Genomic DNA, 20,542 nt, shown 5'->3' with positions numbered 1-20,542 from the left:
AGGCAACAATCTGCATTCAGTCACTTCCAAAGGGAACTTAACAAAATCTTCTAATGAATTTCAGTAAAATATTCAACTGTTAATACAACTATTCAACAAATATAAAACAAATTGTCTTATATGTATATCATTCCTTTAGAAAAGTATGTTCACAATTCACAAGAAATACCTCTATCTTGGTTGGGCAAGTTCCAGGATAGGAAAATACCTCCTGTGAAAATCTTACTTGTATTAAGTGGACACAAATAAGTTTAAATGATCAGATGTTAAAAATCAGAACAAATTCTGTTTAGCCACCTTGAATTGAACAGCTTGCTACACCTGTTTTAAACCTGCGTTTGCTTTTACAGGTAGAATTGAACATGCCAGGCTATATTTTGTGATTAGCTTGCCATTGTCTGGATTTTAACACCTCAGGATGCTTAATGAAATAAAGGAAATCACTGGCATACACATGAAATTGCAACCTCTCTATTTATAAATATTTAGAGATATATTACGGACAAAAAAACATTTAAAAAAAAAAATTCACATTTACAAATACAACATGAAATATTCACAAAAGATAAATTCATTAAACCTTGCTTCCTTGTTTTGGTGGAATAATTCCTCGAATGCCTGGTAGCCTTCAGTCAGTGAGGAGCAGTCTGTATCATCATCCAGGGCTGTTATATCTTGTGTGGAGGAGAAACACCCCAACAGTCTTACAGCTTCTGTCAAACTGTCATATCTCACCTGTAACATACAATGATCAGTTTTCTCTGTATTTAATGTTCCACTGGCAACTTTTATTTTTGTTTGTAAAAGTATCAAGTTATTTTGTAAGTAACAGTATCATGTATTTTTGTAAGTGAAAGTATATATTCATGAAAGATAACAGTGGGAGCTTAAAAAAATTGCAAAAAAAAAAATCATCCTAATTAAACTTACATCTGTAGAGAAGAATTTGGCATTAGCAGGCTCGTATCTCATAGCAACAGTCAGAGAGCTGAACACAGTCTTCAACATCATCAACACTTCGACACGGCTCACTGAAAACCATCAAGTGTAAAATTAATATTTTAAGCTAGTTCTGCATGTTCTGATAAAAAAATTTCTACCATGTAGAATTTGACTAAGCTCTTGATTTTTCAAAACTTCAGAATATACTTCATTTTTCAAAAATTCAGCAAATAAAAAAAGATAAGAGTCGTGTGCTTGTTTTTTTTTTTTGGCTAGACTGATTTGAACAAGAGGGCCATGAAGGCCCTGTATTGCTCACCTGACCTACTGACCTAATGATCCACAAGATTAACATTCTGACCAAGTTTCATTAAGATATGGTCATAAATGTGGCCTCTAAAGTGTTAAGTAGCTTTTCCTTCGACTTGACCCAGTGACCTAGTTTTTGACCAGATATGACTAAGATTCAAACTTGACCTAACGATCACCAAGATTAACATTCTGACTAAGTTTCGTGAAGATATAGTCATAAATGTGGCCTCTAGAGTGTTAACAAGCTTGTCCTTTGATTTGATCTAGTGACCTAGCTTTTGATCCCACCTGACCCAGATTTGAAACTGACTTATAGATCATCAAGATTAACATTCTGACCAAGTTTAATTAAGGTATGTCATAAATGTGGCCTCTACAGTGTAAACTAGCTTTTCCATTGATTTGACCTGGTGACCTAGTTATCATCAAGATTAACATTCTGATCAAGTTTCATGAAGACACAGTCATAAATCTGGCCTCTACAGTGTTAACAAGCTTTTCCTTTGATTTGACCTGGTGACCTAGTTTTTGATCCCAGATGACCCAATGTCGAACTCGTCCAAGATTTTATTAAGGGTTCTGACCAAGTTTCATTAAGATTGGGCCAAAAATGTGACCTCTAGAGTGTTAACAAGCTTTTCCTTTGATTTGACCTGGTGACCTAGTTTTTGACCCCATATGACCCAGTATCAAACTCATCCAAGATTTTATTGAGGGTAACATTCTGACCAAGTTTCATTAAGATTGGGCCAAAAATGTGACCTCTAGAGTGTTAACAATTTTTTCCTTCAATTTGACCTGGTGACCTAGTTTTTGACCCCAGATGACCCAATATCAAACTCGTCCAAGATTTTATTGAGGGTAACATTCTGACCAAGTTTCATTAAGTTTGGGCTAAAATTGTGACCTCTAGAGTGTTAACAGTCAAATTGTTGATGACGGACAACGGACGGACGACGGACACAGGGTGATCACTAAAGCTCACCTTTGAGCACTTCGTGCTCAGGTGAGCTAAAAATTTGGACCTTGCGCAATTTTTCACAAATAGAAATTATTTTTTGAGATATTTGACCTTGAATAATGTGAACCGCACATTTTAAGCTAATTTTAAGACATTATTTTGAATTATGTAACATGTCAGATGTTTTAACATCATATTCTAACTTTAGAAAGATATTAACACTGCTATTGTAATAAATTTACTCAGGGGTTGCCATTATCCAGGCTTTATTCTACGTTTTCCAGATAAATGACGTTACATCATCACTTCCAGTTTATCAAACATGCAGCACTACCTTAATAGGCAACACTGACATTTGTTTAAAAGAAGACATTCTGCAATTTTATATTATCACAGGAAAACCTAAATATATCATAATATAAAAATTCTGTCAGTCAGATCACTGTAAAATTACAGAAACAAGAGCTCGTTGAACACGAAATGTCCCCCTTGATGAATTCAGTAATTGCACAAGGAACAGAAATTATATGCTCACTCTAAACAAAAGTTCTACCATTCTGGTTTAATCTGACCTTGACATTAACCTATTAACCTAACAAGAGATTACAGAGTGATCTTGGCGCCATCCACTGAGCCATTTTTTAATGTTCCAAATTTCAAGACTAGCTCAAGGTCAAAATCAATGTCAAATTTCATTTCGGTACAAAACAATGTGTATGTGGTCCAAATTTAAAAGCTGTGACTTGAGAAATGTGAAAGCAGGTCACCAGATCAATTTCAAGTCAAAGTTCATTTCGGTAGACAGAACTATGCATGTGGTTCAAATTTGAAGGCTGTAGCTTGAGAAATGTGAAAGTAGGTCACTAGGTCAAAATCAAGGTCAAATTTTATTTCGGAACACAAAAATATGCATGCGGTCCAAATTTGAAGCCTGTACCTTCAGAAATGTGAAAGTAGGTCACTAGGTCAATCTCAAGATCAAAGTTCATTTCGGTACACAAAACTATGCATGTGGTTCAAATTTGAAGGCTGTAGCTTGAGAAATGTGAAAGTAGGTCACTAGATCAAAATCAAGGTCAAATTTTATTTTGGAACAAAAAACTATGCATGTGGTCCAAATTTGAAGCCTGTACCTTCAGAAATGTGAAAGTAGGTCACTAGGTCAATAACAAGGTCAAAGTTTTTCTCGGTACACAAACCTATGCATGTGGTCCAAATTTGAAGGCTGTAGCTACAGAAATGTGAAAGTAGGTCACTAGGTCAAGATCAAGGTCAACTCATGTCAAGGTTCATCTTGTCACTCAAAACTATACATGTGGTCCAAATTTGAATGATGTAGGTTATGGACATGAAGGTTCTAAGTTTTTCCCTATATAAGTCTATATGAACCATATGACCCCTGGGGCAGGGCCATATTTGACCCTACAGGGATAATTTGAACAAACTTGGTAGAGAACCACTAAATGATGCTACATTACAAAATATCAAAACCATAGTCTTTGTGGTTTGGACAAGAAAATTTTCAAAGTTTTTCCCTATATGTCTATGAAAACCATGTGACCCCCAGGGCGGAGCCATATTTGACCCTAGGGGAATAATTTGAATAATCTTAGTAGAGGACCACTAGATGATGTCATATACAAAATATCAAAGCCCTAGGCCCTGTGGGTTTGGCCAAGAGGTTTTTCAAAGTTTTTCCTATATAAGTCTATATAAACCATGTGACCCCCGGGGTGGGGCCATATTTGATCCCAGGGAAATAATATGAACAATCTTGGTAGAGGACCAATAGATCTTGCTACATAACAAATATCAAAGCCCTAGGCCCTATGGTTTTGGACAAGAATATCAGAAACCGTTTTAACTGTTCCTGGCCAATGTGACCTTGACCTTTGACCTAATGACCTCAAAATCAATAGGGGTCATCTGCTGGTCATGGCCAACCTAACTATCAATTTTCCTGACACTAGGCCCAAGCGTTCTACAGTTACTGCCTGAAAACCATTTTTCTGTTCCTGGTCACTGTGACCTTGACCTTTGACATACAGACCTCAAAATCAATAGGGGTCATCTGCTGGTCATGACCAACCTCCCTATCAACTTTCGTGACCCTAGGCCTAAGCGTTCTTGAGTTATCATCCGGAAACCATTTTACTGTTCAGGGTCACTGTGACCTTGACCTTTAACATACTGACCTCAAAATCAATAGGGGTCATCTGCTGGTCATTACCAACCTCCCTATCAACTTTCATGATCCTAGGCCCAAGTGTTCTTGAGTTATCATCCGGAAACCGTTTTACTATTCAGGGTCACTGTGACCTTGACCTTTGACATACAGACCTCAAAATCAATAGGGGTCATCTGCTGGTGATGACCAACCTCCCTATCAACTTTCATGATCCTAGGCCCAAGCGTTCTTGAGTTATCATCCAGAAACGGATTGGTCTACATTCCGACCGACCGACCGACCGACCTACCGACTGACATCTGCAAAACAATATACCCCTCCTTCTTCGAAGGGGGGCATAATAAAGTATAAAACTGTACCTTTGTCCCATGGTTGTTTCGGTGGATGAGCCAGACAGCCTTCCATTATAACCAGTACTGACATTACATAGACAAAACCTCCAACTTTCCTGAACACAGTACGAGTTCTATGACTCTCTCGTAATACATTCAATAACGACTGAAATGTGAAATAATATTTTTCTATTTATGTATGTCCCCAAAACATTTTACAACCAAATTAGCACATGTTCAACAAAATTACTTTTATATACAAATGACCACATCTTTATGAATATATTGTTTAAAAATAACACATTTACGATATATTTCAGTGCACTGTAACATAAAAAGACACAATTTACACCAGTATCAACACAACTTCAAGTTTTGAAAAACAGACAAACCACTTTATCTTGACAGCTAACAACATTTTACATGCATGGAAAATAAAACAAAGCATTTCATAATTCTGTAACAAACTGGTTGTCTGAACCAAGGATTTAACTTGGAAGAAAATAAATTGCAGGTATTAATTTATTGAATCTTAGTTCAACATTGGTATTTTCCATGCCACATCAGACCACAGACAGTGGTAATTCAACATCAGAATGGAACTACCAACAATTTAAACTGGAGATAGGATTTATCAAATAAACATTAAATAGTAATTCAGGAGTACTTACCTTGAGAATAGCAGTTTTAAGTTCAAGGTTTGTCACCTCTGCAGTGTTCATGAGGCCTAGCAATGTTCCCATATCATCATCACCTCCCGGTGACAGAACTAACTGCTGTACTATATTCAGTGCCTGATGCCGACACTCTATGAATGGCACCATGTTGTGGGCACATCTAGCACCACCACACTCCCTGAACACATCTAGTAATTATACAAAGTAATGCTCTTAAAGCTAGAATCACGCTGCCATGGATGGGCTTGCTGATGAGTTCCAGATACCATCCGTAGAACTCCCAACTCATTCGGAAGTCATCCGGTGTATCCGTTCAGATACTGGGGGCATCTGGGGGCAAGGGTTAAAAGTTTTGAACATGCTCAAAATTTTGCCACAGAGAATTTATCCGTAAGGAATCCGTAATAACAGTTCTGAAAAGATCGTAACAGACCTTAAAAGTAAGTCTGGAAGACAATCACTGTGGTAAAAGAATATGAGCTATTGCTGTTTTATTCCGGTTCTAATAAGGTTAATTAAGGTTCGGTTACGATTGCATTAGAGATTTATAATGTAACAAATTTGCAAAACCCATTTTTTTTACACATCCAGAGCAATCCGGGGATGGGAGTCTGGAACTCGGCCGCAAGTCCATCTGAGGGCAGTGTGATTCTAGCTTAAAGCTACATCATATAAAATGAGAGCTACCATGCACTGAATGAAAGGCTATAAAATTATGCAAGTTACCATCTACAGTCAAATCTTTGTATAAAATCTTTGCTTATGGATGTCAAAAAGATGGTCTAAACACAACTTTAAATGTATCTGAATTCAATTTCTGTAAATAATATTTTATAAAAAAAACATATTTCAGTTTTCCATAAGCTTTCACGTGTCACTTACTTGGCTGAGTCAGTTAACAACTCTACTAATACAGTCTTCAAGCAAATAATTGACAATGATGATAAGTTCCTTAAATGTGAACAATTATCACAGCTTACATAATACCAGCTGTAAAGTTGTAAACAAAAGCTGAAGGCACTAAATTCTGATTTTGTGCCTAATAGCTTTTAACAGAAGAAAAACTAGAAAATGCTTTTGTAAAAAAGCGCATGTCTCCCCAAATGCAAAGTCCTATAGGCAAGAAGTCAATAGGGGTCAGGAGCGAAAGTCAAAGAGACACTGATGGTTGGCTGCAATAGGGATCATCTACTTGGCATGTCCAGTCATCCCACTAAATTTCAACACTTTTGGCCTAGTGGTTCTCAAATCACTGTTCAGGCTCCTGTGACCTTGACCTTTGATCAAGTGACCTCAAAATAAATAGGGGTCATCTACTCTGCATGTCCAATCATCATATTAAGTTTCAACATTGTGGGTCAAGTGGTTCTCAAGTTATTTCCAAAAAATGATTTTACATGAACAGGCCACTGTGACCTTGACCTTTAATTGACTGAATCCAAAATCAATAGGGGTCATCTACTCTGCATGTTCAATCATCCTATGAAGTTTCAACATTCTGGGTCAAGTGGTTCTCAAGTTATTGATCGGAACTGGTTATCAATGTTCAGGCCCCTGTGACCTTGACCTTTAATGGAGTGACCCCAAAATCAATAGGGGTCATTTACTCTGTATGAACAACCATCCTACGAAGTTTCAACATTCTGGGTCAAGTGGTTCTCTAGTTATTGATCGGAAATGGTTTTCCATGTTCAGGCCCCTGTGGCCTTGACCTTAACAGAGTGACCCCAAAATCGTAAGGGGTCATCTACTCTGCATGACCAATCATCCTATGAAGTTTCATCATTCTGGGTCAAGTGGTTCTCAAGTTACTGACTGGAAATGGTTTTCAATGTTCAGGCCCCTGTGGCCTTGACCTTTCACAGAGTGACCCCAAAATCGTTAGGGGTCATCTACTCTGCATGACCAATCATCCTATTAAGTTTCAACATTCTGGGTCAAGTGGTTCTCAAGTTACTGACTGGAAATGGTTTTCAATGTTCAGGCCCCTGTGACCTTGACCTTTAATGGAGTGACCCTAAAATCGATAGGGGTCATCTACTTTGCATGTACAATCATCCTATGAAGTTTCAACATTCTGGGTGAAGTGGTTCTCCAGTTATTGATCGGAAATGGTTTTCCATGTTCAGACCCCTGTGACCTTGACCTTTGATGGAGTGACCCCAAAATCAATAGGGGTCATCTACTCTTCATGATCAATCATCCTATGAAGTTTCAACATTCTGGGTCAAGTGGTTCTCTAGTTATTGATCGGAAATGGTTTTCAATGTTCAGGCCCCTGTGACCTTGACCTTTAATGGAGTGACCCCAAAATCAATAGGGGTCATTTACTTTGTATGAACAACCATCCTACGAAGTTTCAACATTCTGGGTCAAGTGGTTCTCTAGTTATTGATCGGAAATGGTTTTCCATGTTCAGGCCCCTTTGGACTTGACCTTTAACAGAGTGACCCCAAAATCGTTAGGGGTCATCTACTCTGCATGACCAATCATCCTATGAAGTTTCATCATTCTGGGTCAAGTGGTTCTCAAGTTACTGACTGGAAATGGTTTTCAATGTTCAGGCCCCTGGGGCTTGACATTTCACAGAGTGACCCCAAAATCGTTAGAGGTCATCTACTCTGCATGACCAATCATCCTATCAAGTTTCAACATTCTGGGTCAAGTGGTTCTCAAGTTACTGACTGGAAATGGTTTTCAATGTTCAGGCCCCTGTGACCTTGACCTTTAATGGAGTGACCCCAAAATCGATAAGGGTCATCTACTTTGCATGTACAATCATCCTATGAAGTTTCAACATTCTGGGTGAAGTGGTTCTCCAGTTATTGATCGGAAATGGTTTTCCATGTTCAGGCCCCATGTGACCTTGACCTTTGATGGAGTGACCCCAAAATCAATAGGGGTCATCTACTCTTCGTGATCAATCATCCTATGAAGTTTCAACATTCTGGGTCAAGTGGTTCTCCAGTTATTGATCGGAAATGGTTTTCAATGTTCAGGCCCCTGTGACCTTGACCTTTGACGGAGTGACCCCAAAATCAATAGGGGTCATCTACTCTTCATGACCAATCATCGTATGAAGTTTCAACATTCTGGGTCAAGTGGTTCTCTAGTTATTGATCGGAAATGGTTTACAATGTTCAGGCCCCTGTGACCTTGACCTTTGACGGAGTGACCCCAAAATCAATAGGGGTCATCTACTCTTCATGACCAATCATCCTATGAAGTTTCAACATTCTGGGTCAAGTGGTTCTCTAGTTATTGATCGGAAATGGTTTTAATGTTCAGGCCCCTGTGACCTTGACCTTTGACAGTGACCCCAAAAACAATAGGGGTCGTCTACTCCAGCAGCCCTACAACCCTATAAAGTCTGAAGGTTCTAGGTCAAATGGTTCTCCAGTTATTGCTCGGAAATGAAGTGTGACGTACGGACGGATGGACGGGGCAAAAACAATATGTCTCCTGGGGGAGACATAATGACCTACTTGTATTTGGATTACTGTTGCTTAGCAACATAGCTAACACTTCCATCACTAGAAACCCTAGTTCCTTCTGGTCTGAGGTCATTCTGGTTGTATCTGAAACATTCACTATAATAATATTATGCCAATACATGCCAAAACCCTGAAACAATAGCAGTTTAAGTAATCAGTGTAGCTGAAACAGAACTAGAATTTTTTGTAGGAAAGTGTCAAACTGAAAAGAAGCAAATATATATATATATAAATATAATAGTTCACACTATTGTTCCACAATGCTTATTAAAATTGGGCCAAACTGTGACCTCTGGACTGTTAACAGTCTAATATAAACAATCACAAGCTTTTCACTAAAATATGATAATGCTAGCCCAATGTAATCTACAGAACAACAATGGGCCTCCATGGCTGACAGTTAAGGCCACTGACTTCAAATCACTTGCCCCTCAGTGCTTTGGGTTCAAAACCTTGTATACAGTGTAGAATTCATATGAGGAAGCCATTCAGCTGGCTTACAGAAGGTCAGTGGTTCTATCAGGTACCCGCCCATGCTGCAATAATGCAAAGAGGGGCACCTAGGATCTTCCTCCACCATCAAATGCTGGAAAGTCACCATATGACCTTATATAATTTCATCAACATGATGTTAAACTGATGGTAAACACCACAAAACAAAACATTATGACAATTCTAAAATTTATATATCTTTTTCTCAAAACTGATCAAGTTTAGAGAGGATTTGGCAAAGTACCTTCAATTAATGCATCATTTAGTTCATACTTTATTAAATCATCTTAAGACATAATTTAACCTAGAGTCAGTGTACCCGGTTTCGCACACATTTCCTAAGAATACCTTCCTATCTGGCTAAAAATGATTAAATTTGAATTTACCTCTATATGTTTTAATAAACACACTTATTTCGGTTTGAAACACGCTACTTTCACTTCCCACTACAATGACGTCATACCTCTTAGTGTACTTGATTCGGATAACATATTTTGACCAGTTGTTGCATTTAAGTGTACCCGGTTTCGCACACCCTGCTATTTATAGAACTCGGTGATAACAATCCATTTACTCAACAGAAAAATATTAATTAACTTTTTAACCATTTATATAATTCAATTTAAACATGTATTTTCCAATAAAACATCTGAAAGTGAAATTTAAAAGCAGTTATGAAAGTGAAAGCTAGGTACCAAACCCTGTTTTTACTTCTAAAAGCAGAAAAGGCTAAAACAACTGAATACATGAAACAAAAATAAAACAATAGAAGCTGTTGAATCACAAAAGACCCCCACAAGTCTAATTATTCGATTAAGTTCTCTGTTTTAATAAAAACGTAAAGCAAACAATCAAGTTGAAGGCATTTTGCAGGTTGGGAGAACTTCAATAACTGTTGAAATATTTTTCATTTAGGTAAAGTAGTAGGTAAATACTTACCTGTATGATAGAATAGTGATTTTTCAATTTATTTTGCACCTTGTTGTTGTTTGCATAGTCATTTTTTTCATGAAACTTAATATCTTTCAGCTGACCTACTGGTCTCCATTGATATTGTTATTGTTTTCGTCTGCACTTACCAGAACGAGGCTCCAGTGGGGAAAGACCCCGTGTGTCAGATTATGTAGGGAATAAGTCAGTTTCGTGAAACAGTAACAAAGAATTGTTAATTTTCTGTTTTATTCTCACAAAGTACATGAATTTACTGGGTGTGCGAAACCGCGTACAGTGCGAAACCGGGTACACTGACTCTAACTACCTCCATCTGCCTGTGGATCCTTCAACAAGGCAGCAAATCTGTGCAGACATGTAATGAGGACTTCTAACATACCAACCTCACGGTATACATCTTTAAACACGATATGGTATTGTAGAATCTTTTGTAAACATTTTAGACACAAAATGCTATTTGGCACCGAACTGAAATATGAAAGTTAGTATGTTCAAAACAGTAAAAGCCACTCATCCCAAATCTCAAAATTACTGTTGTCTGCCTGTCTGCTGATTACAAATATATGTTTTGTTGGTCTCAGGCAATGACCTGTATTTGAAAATGTTCATGGTTATCAAAATGATTTTTTTATATTTTTCAATATTTCAACAAGAAATTCTGAATAACACTGATCATTGGAAAGCACTCTGAAACACTTATAATTTTCATCTATATGCTCTGACAGCCTGGCCATCTTATTTTTAAAGAAAACTTTTAAAGACAAAGGAATGAAATTTGTACATTTAAAATTGGAGGTAAAAATCAAAAGTGCAACTTACTGTTGTATTTTTAGGATAAGACTAAGGCTGATCAATTCTTTACATGGTACAAAGTTTAGGTTGAAGACTATGAATTCTAACAACTCGAAGAATTTCTCCTGAAAATAAAAAAGGACAGAATTTGTTCACAACTTCTTTACATTATCTACAACATGGCCGTCCCCCCTACCACCTATATCCACATTCATTGTCATCAAGATAAATGCCACAACAACCACCAACACCATCATCATCATCATCATCATCATCATGTTGTGAAATCAGCAGTAGTAGCAGAAACTCATCCATTTCCATATACACTTCATACTGATTAATTAAACAAGAGCCCTGCCTAACGAAGCATAATACTTCCACTTGATCACAGAATGGGACAAGACAGCAAAACATGGGCATCAAAAACAAACGAAAACATTCCCTATAATACTTTATGACGTACAGTCTGCAAACCATTCTTTGTCTCCATATTACACTGACCTTTGACCTTCTGACCCTAAAACACCGGGATCCTCATTATGATAAGTCTGAATGAAGTAGCTATTATACTTTCTATGTTAAAAGCTCAGAAACAAAGAAAAAGAATACCAGAAATAAAGTCAGGTCCCTATGACATTGACCTTTGAGCCAGTGACTCCAAAGTCAATAGTGTATTTCTGCCAGTAATCATTGTGTTTCAAATTAATATATGTACTGGTTCCCTAGAAAGGACGGGACGAGACAGGGCAGGACAGGACAAAGTGATTACTATATAGCCAACCCCAAACAAAATTTGGTGGGGGTATAATTATGAACATTATAAAACTTATACCTGTACATCAGGTGATTTGTGATGTATTTTTTCAGCAAACTGTGACAGTGTATGTTGTGGTTCCAGTATAAAATAGTTGGCATTATCTTGGTGGTATATACTGCTCATTACATCAAGGATTGTATTACACAGTGCACTTGAGTGAGCCTAAAATACAGAACATGTGGGTAACACTATATATTAAGGTGTGTTATAAAACCAGAAGTAATCTAGTAAGACAATATAAAAGTTTTTCAGTGTTGTTGCAAGCCAATATGACTAGTTTTTTTAGCAAGCTTTCTGTCTCCTGACTTAAAAAAAATAATTTGGGCACTTAGGTCAATTTGAAAACTATGTCCAGATATGGGTACAATACAGCTGATCAGAAATGTTTTGAAGAACAAAGAAAATATAAGGTTATTCTTTCTTCAGCTAAATTTATTCTAAAGTTATCTAAATGACTCAGACAGACTGAAAAACGTAGTAGATGAGCTGATGAAATGTAACAAGAATCCACCTAAAGGAAAAATACATTTTGGTGACTATTTTCTATCCAACACAAACATTTCTCACTAACTCACCTTCAAGAAGACGTTTTGTAGCACTTGGAAAGCCTGGATATTTCTCACACTAACACCTGGAATAATATAAAGTTCCCTGACATTCAAATGATTACCACTTAAAAAACGGAAGTCTTTACAGCTCTTTAATCCATTTTCAAACTATTTAGAAACTAAAAATAGACTACATAAATATTCAGCCGTTTCAAAATTATGATTACCGTAATAGTAAGACTGCAAGAAACTCAACTACAACACTATGTGTAAACTTGCCATCAATACACCTTAAAGAATATTTCTATTCAGGGGAAAAAAGGTGATAAAATGGTTAGAGAACTGAAACAAATTATGTTCCTTTATTCTCAGATTTGATATTTATAAATAGAAAATTCTAACTATTGAGACCTCTAAGCTTGACACTTCTCTAGACAGTAAGAAAATATAAGCGATTTGACTAAAGCAGCCTTCTATTTTGCATCTTGTCATTAACTGATAACAACCAAGCCCACATTAGCCATTAGCCACGCATCTAGCATCTCTTAAAAGCAAGCAATGCAATGCCGAAACCATTAAATGAGACAAGATTCCTGGAAAAAAGAATTCTTCAGAATGATTTGTACATGTACTTTCTGTTTTGTAGCAAAGATGTTAGAAAACTCAATGGAAAATGCCTAATGTTGTTCACTTACATATACCATCACATAAACATGTTGTTCTTCAATACTTAAATATTAATCATGTTGATAGCATGTGTATTTCACAACCACCTCTAATAACAACACATTTATACAAGAGACATAACATTGAGACCACACACCCTTAAAGCATCATTACCATTTTTAACAAACAGGCTTCAAGTTCATCAAAATGAATATAAGACTTAGTGTAAGTTCCTTGATATCTTATAAAGTGGGTGTAAAAGAGATTTAAACATAGAGTAAAAAAGATTTTAGTTTTGTGAAAAGTGAAATAGCAGGATATAAATATGCTCCACACACCATATTCACTAATGCTACACGAACAGTTTTCTTTAACTTAATTATTTCACTTGTATCTTGTACCGAGCATTTGAAGTTAAAAAATGTGTCCGTACTGATTTTTCAACTAGCAAAGCTGAAGGAAATTTAAAACCCAATATTCATGATTTAACAATTTGGTAAAGTCAATTATGAATAAATATGCTTCTGTATAGATCCATACGAATACTGCTCCACAGGGAAACAGTGGTCCCGATCAGGTATAAAATATCAAATTGTTTAGAACTGTGGGATATAGTAACATCTTAAACCCACACAGAACTCAAATGTGAGAGAACTAGTGAATATAGGTGCAGGTTATTCTAAATGGTATCTACAAAGCCAAATATTAGCCCACACCAACATAGATAGAAATATTATTCAAAACTAGAAAATCACTCAACTGGAACTGGGACTAGCATTCACATGTACTATCTCTGTAAAAAGAAATTAATCATTTGATAAAACTGATGAAAAGGTTTCACAAATGTAAGCACATGCTGAAAAACAAGAGCTATCGGAGGACAGCAACGCTCGACTATTTAACAGCCTTGTCAATTGAATGAATACAAAAGTTGAAAAAGGGGCATAATTTTGTAAAATGCAAAGTAGAGGTATTGAACCTCTGTACTGCATGTCATATCATGACAGTGAACAAGTGTGTGAAGTTTCAATCCTTTCCAATTTGTGGATACTGAGATACCAGCTTACATACAAAAACTTAACCAAAAACTGCTAAGTCAAAGGGGCATAATTTTGTAAAAATGCCAAGTATAGTTATGGGACCTTCACAGTGCATGTCAGATCATGACAGTGAACAAGTGTGTGAAGTTTCAATCCATTCCAATTAGTGGATACTGAGATATCAGATTACATACAAAAATTTAACCAAAAACTGCTAAGTCGAAAAAGGGGCATAATTTTGAAAAAAAAAAAAAGAGTAGAGTTATGGGCCTTGCTAAGTGCATGTCAGATCATGACAGTGAACAAGTATGTGAAGTTTCAATCCATTCCCATTAGTAAGTACTGAGATACCAGATTACATACAAAACCTTAACCAACAATTTCTAAGTCGAAAAAGGGGAATAATTTTGTAAAAAAGCAAAATAGAGTTATGGAACCTGTGCAATGTAGGTCAGTTCATCACAGTGAATAAGTGTGTGAAGTTTCAATCCATTCCCACAAGTGGTTACTGAGTTACCAGCTTACATACAAAACCTTAACCAAAAATTTCTAAGTCAAAAAAGGGGCATAATTTTGTAAAAAAGCAAAATAGAGTTATGGAACCTCTGCAATGTAAGTCAGTTTGTCACAGTGAATAAGTGTGTGAAGTTTCAATCCATTCCCACAAGTGGTTACTGAGATACCAGCTTACATACAAAACCTTAACCAAAATCGGGAAGCGGACGCCGACGCATGGGCGAGTCCAATAGCTCTACTATTCTATGAATAGTCGAGCTAATAAAAATGTCTATACACAATTAAAACAGATCATGCTGAAACAAGCTTATTATTCCAGGAATTTTTCATTCTACACACTACAAGTCTTCTTAACACTGTATGAAGTAGTTTTCTTTATGCTGTCGACCTGAATATTTGCTACAGTATTACAAATGTAATATACAATTTTTATATAAATCAAGAGCACACAACTCTTCACCATTTGGTCCAATTTTGCCCATACACAAACTTGACTAAGATCTTCACTGTATAAACAGTGAAATGTGGCTTTTTAAATTCTTAACAAGGATCATAATTCTTGACCTCGTGGTCGTACTTAGTTAAAAATCAAACCTCACCAAGATCTCATGGCCATTGCATGGCTCCAAGATTGATTGACATTGCTTCGGAAATTTGGATGGCGCAGCATACACAAACAAGTTGTGGTTAAATGATGGACAGACAACCAATGACCCTTAAAGCTCACCACAAGTACTAAGTGTTCAGGTGGGCTAGAAATCTGTTTATACTTTGGTCTGTTGTTTTGTAACCCAAGGTAAGGTGTGAACTACAGTACAAGCAAAATCATACAATAAAATCATAGCAAAATCATATGGGATAATTTCAAAACAAAGAGAACCTTATGCCCCTCTTTTGAACCAAAAAATAACATTTCATTGAATAGAAGCATGGCAAAAGTAATGAAAGTTTACAATACCTTTAAAGACTATTCATAAGTAAAAAATATCAGAATACTATAAAATCATTTTAATCAACACCTCAAATTAAGTGTCACAGGCAACAGCAAACCTACTTTAACAGGCTACTGATGTTATTTTTGTAACAAATTGAGCTGAAATTAGTCACTTTGTTACCAAAATGGACAGAAAAAAATGTTATGAGCCTCGCCATGGGAAAACCAACATAGTGGGTATGCGACCAGCATGGATCCAGACCAGCCTGCGCATCCGCGCAGTCTGGTCAGGCTCCATGCTGTTCGCTAACAGTTTCTCCAATTCCAATAGGCTTTAAAAGCGAACAGCATGGAGCCTGACCAGACTGCGCGGATGCGCAGGCTGGTCTGGATCCATGCTGGTCGCATACCCACTATGTTGGTTTTCTCATGGCACGGCTCTTATATATTCTAGTAAATAAGACATGACGGAGCAAATATCAAAGACTACTTTCAGGGAATATCTAAAATGTACCTAAATCTATAAAGAAATAACTGAAAAAGATCTTTAAGAAAACAAGTTGTTAGATCTAACAGAACATATCTAAATTTTTGTTTTTCAATGAAATGACAAAAGTGTGCATGTTCCTAAACTTAAACTTCAAGGAGATAGAATTTACAACATCAAGCGTGCATACAATTCATCATAACACCCATTCATAAACATACCTTTGCCTGCTGGCTGCGGGAGTGAGAAGCCAGGTATCTGGTATATGGACCCTGTGCTGGCAGTGCTGGGTTTGATCTCGGTGTAGCCACAGGTAGTCAGGGATCCAACAAGGAGCAACAGATTACGCAAGGCTTGCACTGCTTCCTCACTGGTATCCAACTCCAACCTGACAACACCAAGTCAGTCAAATGATTTATATTCACTGATATTATTAATCAGCTTCCCCCACAAAACAAGCTCTTATTACCATTGAATAAAATATTCTTACAAACACCACTCCTGCTACGTTTGTATGTTTTGTAGAGTTTAAAACCAGTTTTCAACAGTATATCTGTTATATACAAACTGTATAATGGTCAGTTTACCAACTCCTGGATTTCATATCAGTGCTGTTTGTTTCACAAGTTATTGGCAACTTCCCTCCCTGCATGAATTAGAGGTGACAGACAAATGAATTTCAAGATTAATTTCTGTATCATCAGCTTGCCTTTTGTCATCATGTAGTCTTGTGCTCTTTTATTCGGGCACATTTGTGACAATTAGTTCTAAACTGTTTTGTATCTTGTAATATATAACATAAAATGAATTTCAATTTTGTAAAAATATGCACACAAACACAGAGAAAATTCCACACCAAGTATCTTATTATGAAAGCTTTTTAGAAAGTAGTGCCAAGCATCTAAAAAAAAGTTTTTACACACCCAGGGAAAATAAATGAATGTATGGATTAAGACTGTTTGTTTTCAAGCAAAAATTTCCCATGAAATTCTGGTACCATATAAATATATTGCATTATCATAAAACTCAATGCATCTTCCAGGCTTGTTATGTTCAATTTCATTATACTAACCAGAGCTGCTTTTGAGAAAAGTGCATGTTTCCCACAACTGCAATTCCCAATCAGACTTTCAGTGCTTTGATTATCAAAAACAATGTTTCAAGGGCCATAATTCCAAAGTGCCTGGGCCCATTTGGCTAGTTATCGAACTTGGCCGAGAACTTATGGTCAAACACATTTTGTTCAAGTTGATGAAGATGGGATGAGAACTGATCCACTTAGAGTGCAGACAAGATTTGTGACAGACAGGAGAAAATCAATATGTCTCCCACAGCACTGTGTGGTGGGAGACATAATAAAATTGATAAAAAGTATAATTATATACCTAAGGATGAACTCTGACAGGTATGTGTATCCCTGACAGGATTTGAAGTCATCTAGAAGTATATGAGAAACTTCACTGGAGTCTTTGAGAAAACAGAACACGGTGACAAACATCTCAACAAGGTCCAGCGGGGACAAATCCTGGGCCCTCTGCATGTTCTCAACACAATGTCGCACACACCCTTTATCTGTGGATATAGTTTGACAAACAAAATATTCAAAGTATATTCACAGTTTAATTTGCCTAATGAATGAGTGTTTGAATATACTAAGGCTTTTCAAATTTAGCAGAGCCATACCAAACAGAAATACAAGACAAACTAGCTAAAAAGCAAAATGCCACAGCTGTGTCTTACTTATTTTAATCCCCAACGATTACCATACTGCCTGCAAAAGGAAGAGACTCATTATAACTTAATTTTGATTCTCATTTATTTGTCAGAGTATCAGAGTCTTCAAAGCCTTATACAGTAGATAGTTACATGTATTTCTCTCAAAATATTTATGATACTGTGTTTTCTTTGCAGTTTGAATAATAAAAATTTCAAACATTAATTTACCATGTATGTATTTAGTTACTCCATTTGTGAGACCATGTCTTGACAGAGTAACCAGCACCTCTCCTGCACTTTTACGCCAGATGACATTGTGAGCTGGGCACCAGCTGGTTATTGCACTAAACAACAGACTGAGATCATCTTTCCTCGCCAATTCCTCCGCCGGTGATGTATGATTACATAACCGTACCAACACCTGAAAATGACAGGTATATTGTCAATTACAGTATAAAAACTGTCACATTCAGTCATGTATGATAATTTCTCATTAATACAGTTAGTAGGTGGCTCTGTGATGTAGCACACAAAATGCATTTATATATATACTTTTGTAGTCAGAGTATTGCTGGTCATGGCTTTTAACTGGTACATATTGTATATTTAAATGAGTTACTATATAAAAGTAAATACATTGCAAAAACTGACATAACATTACAATGATGTTTTGTATTGGCATAAATAATATTTTGCATAACTAAAGAATTTCAAACATGTTTTAAATTTACAAAAAGCATTACTATGCTCATGAAAATGTTTAAACATGCAGTTGGAAAGGAGACTAACCTGTACAAAAACTTTCTGCAGGAGTACCCGTCTTTCCCTGGGTGTAAACTCACAGCCCTGTTCTAACTCATCAGGTCCCTTTACTTCAGGCAAGTCAAAAAATAGGTATAAACATTTAACTAGTGTTGAGGGCAGGGATGCTGCAGTCATACAGTCAATAAGGGCCTGGTTACCCATAGACAATAGATTAATTGTGGTGAGCAACATCCAGCCAGCACTTGATTCTTCTGTTGATTCTATCTCAAGGAATTTTACTATTGCACAGCTGGCTTCCTCTGTAATACATAATATTTTATCAATGAATAACTGACAAAAACAAATTCCTACAACAACAGATCAATAACTGGTACAATCATACAGTTAGAAAGATAACTACAGAATTACAAATATATTCATGTTTTATGCAAAAGACATCCATATTATTACTCATCTTCATACAAGAATTGTTCTGTACATCTGCAGCAAAAATATAAAATCTAACAGGGTTTGTCCCTAAAAATAATAGTATGTCCATATATTTTCAGGACTTTTGTATAATATAACAGAGGGCTGTATCCTTTGAAGTTATGATATACAAGAATTAGTCAATATGCTTCCCCAATCCCCATCCTGAGCGGCTACGAAAATAAGACGATTTAAAATACTGTTTAAACCCTGTATGTATTACCTGTAGATTGGTTTGATGCTCTCCTCCTCACCTCTGTTACCATCAATTTGGACACATGAGAACAAAACTGTAAAATATCTCCAAACTTCTCCGTCATTGAACTGGCTGCCACATTCCCAAATATCTAACATATTTTATATACATATTAATAGTTTATTTCACATCAAAGTAATATTTCAGAAGCAATTACTTAAAAAATATTAATGACCATTTCTTGTAAATCTTAAATGATTCCAATCTACTTTATGACTAAATTAAAATTACCAACTTTCATCAGAATAATAATGGGATTAGATATTTGAAAGTACTAAATCACCAAGGGGTGGTGTTGCAGATGAGGTGACAGCCACAAAAACCAAATGTAAAAGGACTGAGCCTCACAAAGATCACAGCCTCCCATCAGTCTCACAAGCTGAACATCATTCTTATTTCCAAGATGTGTGCGACAAACTTTTAGGCTTTCAATAAGTCAAGGGCCAAAACTCAGATCTGGCCAAGTAAAACCACAAACAAAACCACACCTGCACAAATTCACATGCTGAATAACATTCAAATAATATTCTGTTATGGCAACAAAAATGCAGAAGCACAACTTCCTCAATCCTATGTTTGTCGACTTTAGATCAAAGATTTTTTTAGATATCACACAAACTGAGAAAAAGATGGACAGAAAGTCAATGGCAAATCAGAAATCTATGTGTAGTCCCCCCCCCACCCCTTCCCCTCCCCCACCCTTCAAAACAAATTTGGGACGGCATAGAAACTGACATCAATAATATAAATTAAACTGGAGCTAACCCTAAAAGCTATTAACACACTCAGATGCTGTTTTGTTGCAGGGAAAGTATGACCTTTGACCTTCAAGTGTAACCTTGACCTTGGACCTAGTAAACTGGGTTATGTTTTAACAACTTAACAACTGATGCTACTTTTATGAAAGTCCTTCCAGTAATTAAGAAGATATTCAAGATATGCAGCAGACACACATTTAAGCTGACCTTTTTTGTCTTCTGTAACCTTGACCTTGGACTTAATGACCTGGGTTGTGCACCCTGCTTATTGTCTGAACTACTGAAACCAAATTTGTGAAAATCTTTCAAGCGGTTTAGAAGACATTTAGTAGACACGAAGTTACGCTATTTGACCGTTGACCTTCAAGAGTGACCTTGACCTTGGTATTTGTGACCAAGGTTGTGTACTCTGCATGTTGTTTTGATGAGG

The 20,542-nt window shown here is 36.5% G+C and overlaps 1 protein-coding gene across 1 annotated transcript in view; it reads right to left on the bottom strand.

The window, feature by feature from the left end:
- The window catches only part of LOC123562298 (WD repeat and FYVE domain-containing protein 3-like), a 113,275-nt gene that overhangs the window by 68,651 nt on the left and 24,082 nt on the right, over positions 1-20,542 (bottom strand). Inside the window, 14 exon segments of the mRNA XM_053537018.1 lie at positions 581-735; positions 931-1,031; positions 4,763-4,901; positions 5,407-5,600; positions 8,898-8,990; positions 10,657-10,817; positions 11,169-11,266; positions 11,974-12,120; positions 12,534-12,589; positions 16,371-16,537; positions 17,535-17,721; positions 18,094-18,286; positions 18,655-18,929; positions 19,322-19,445. Coding sequence (XP_053392993.1) covers positions 581-735; positions 931-1,031; positions 4,763-4,901; positions 5,407-5,600; positions 8,898-8,990; positions 10,657-10,817; positions 11,169-11,266; positions 11,974-12,120; positions 12,534-12,589; positions 16,371-16,537; positions 17,535-17,721; positions 18,094-18,286; positions 18,655-18,929; positions 19,322-19,445 — 2,090 coding nt within the window.

This window comes from Mercenaria mercenaria, chromosome 2, assembly GCF_021730395.1.
Source record: "Mercenaria mercenaria strain notata chromosome 2, MADL_Memer_1, whole genome shotgun sequence".
NCBI lineage: Eukaryota > Metazoa > Mollusca > Bivalvia > Venerida > Veneridae > Mercenaria > Mercenaria mercenaria.
This window is presented reverse-complemented; position numbering and strand designations above follow the sequence as displayed.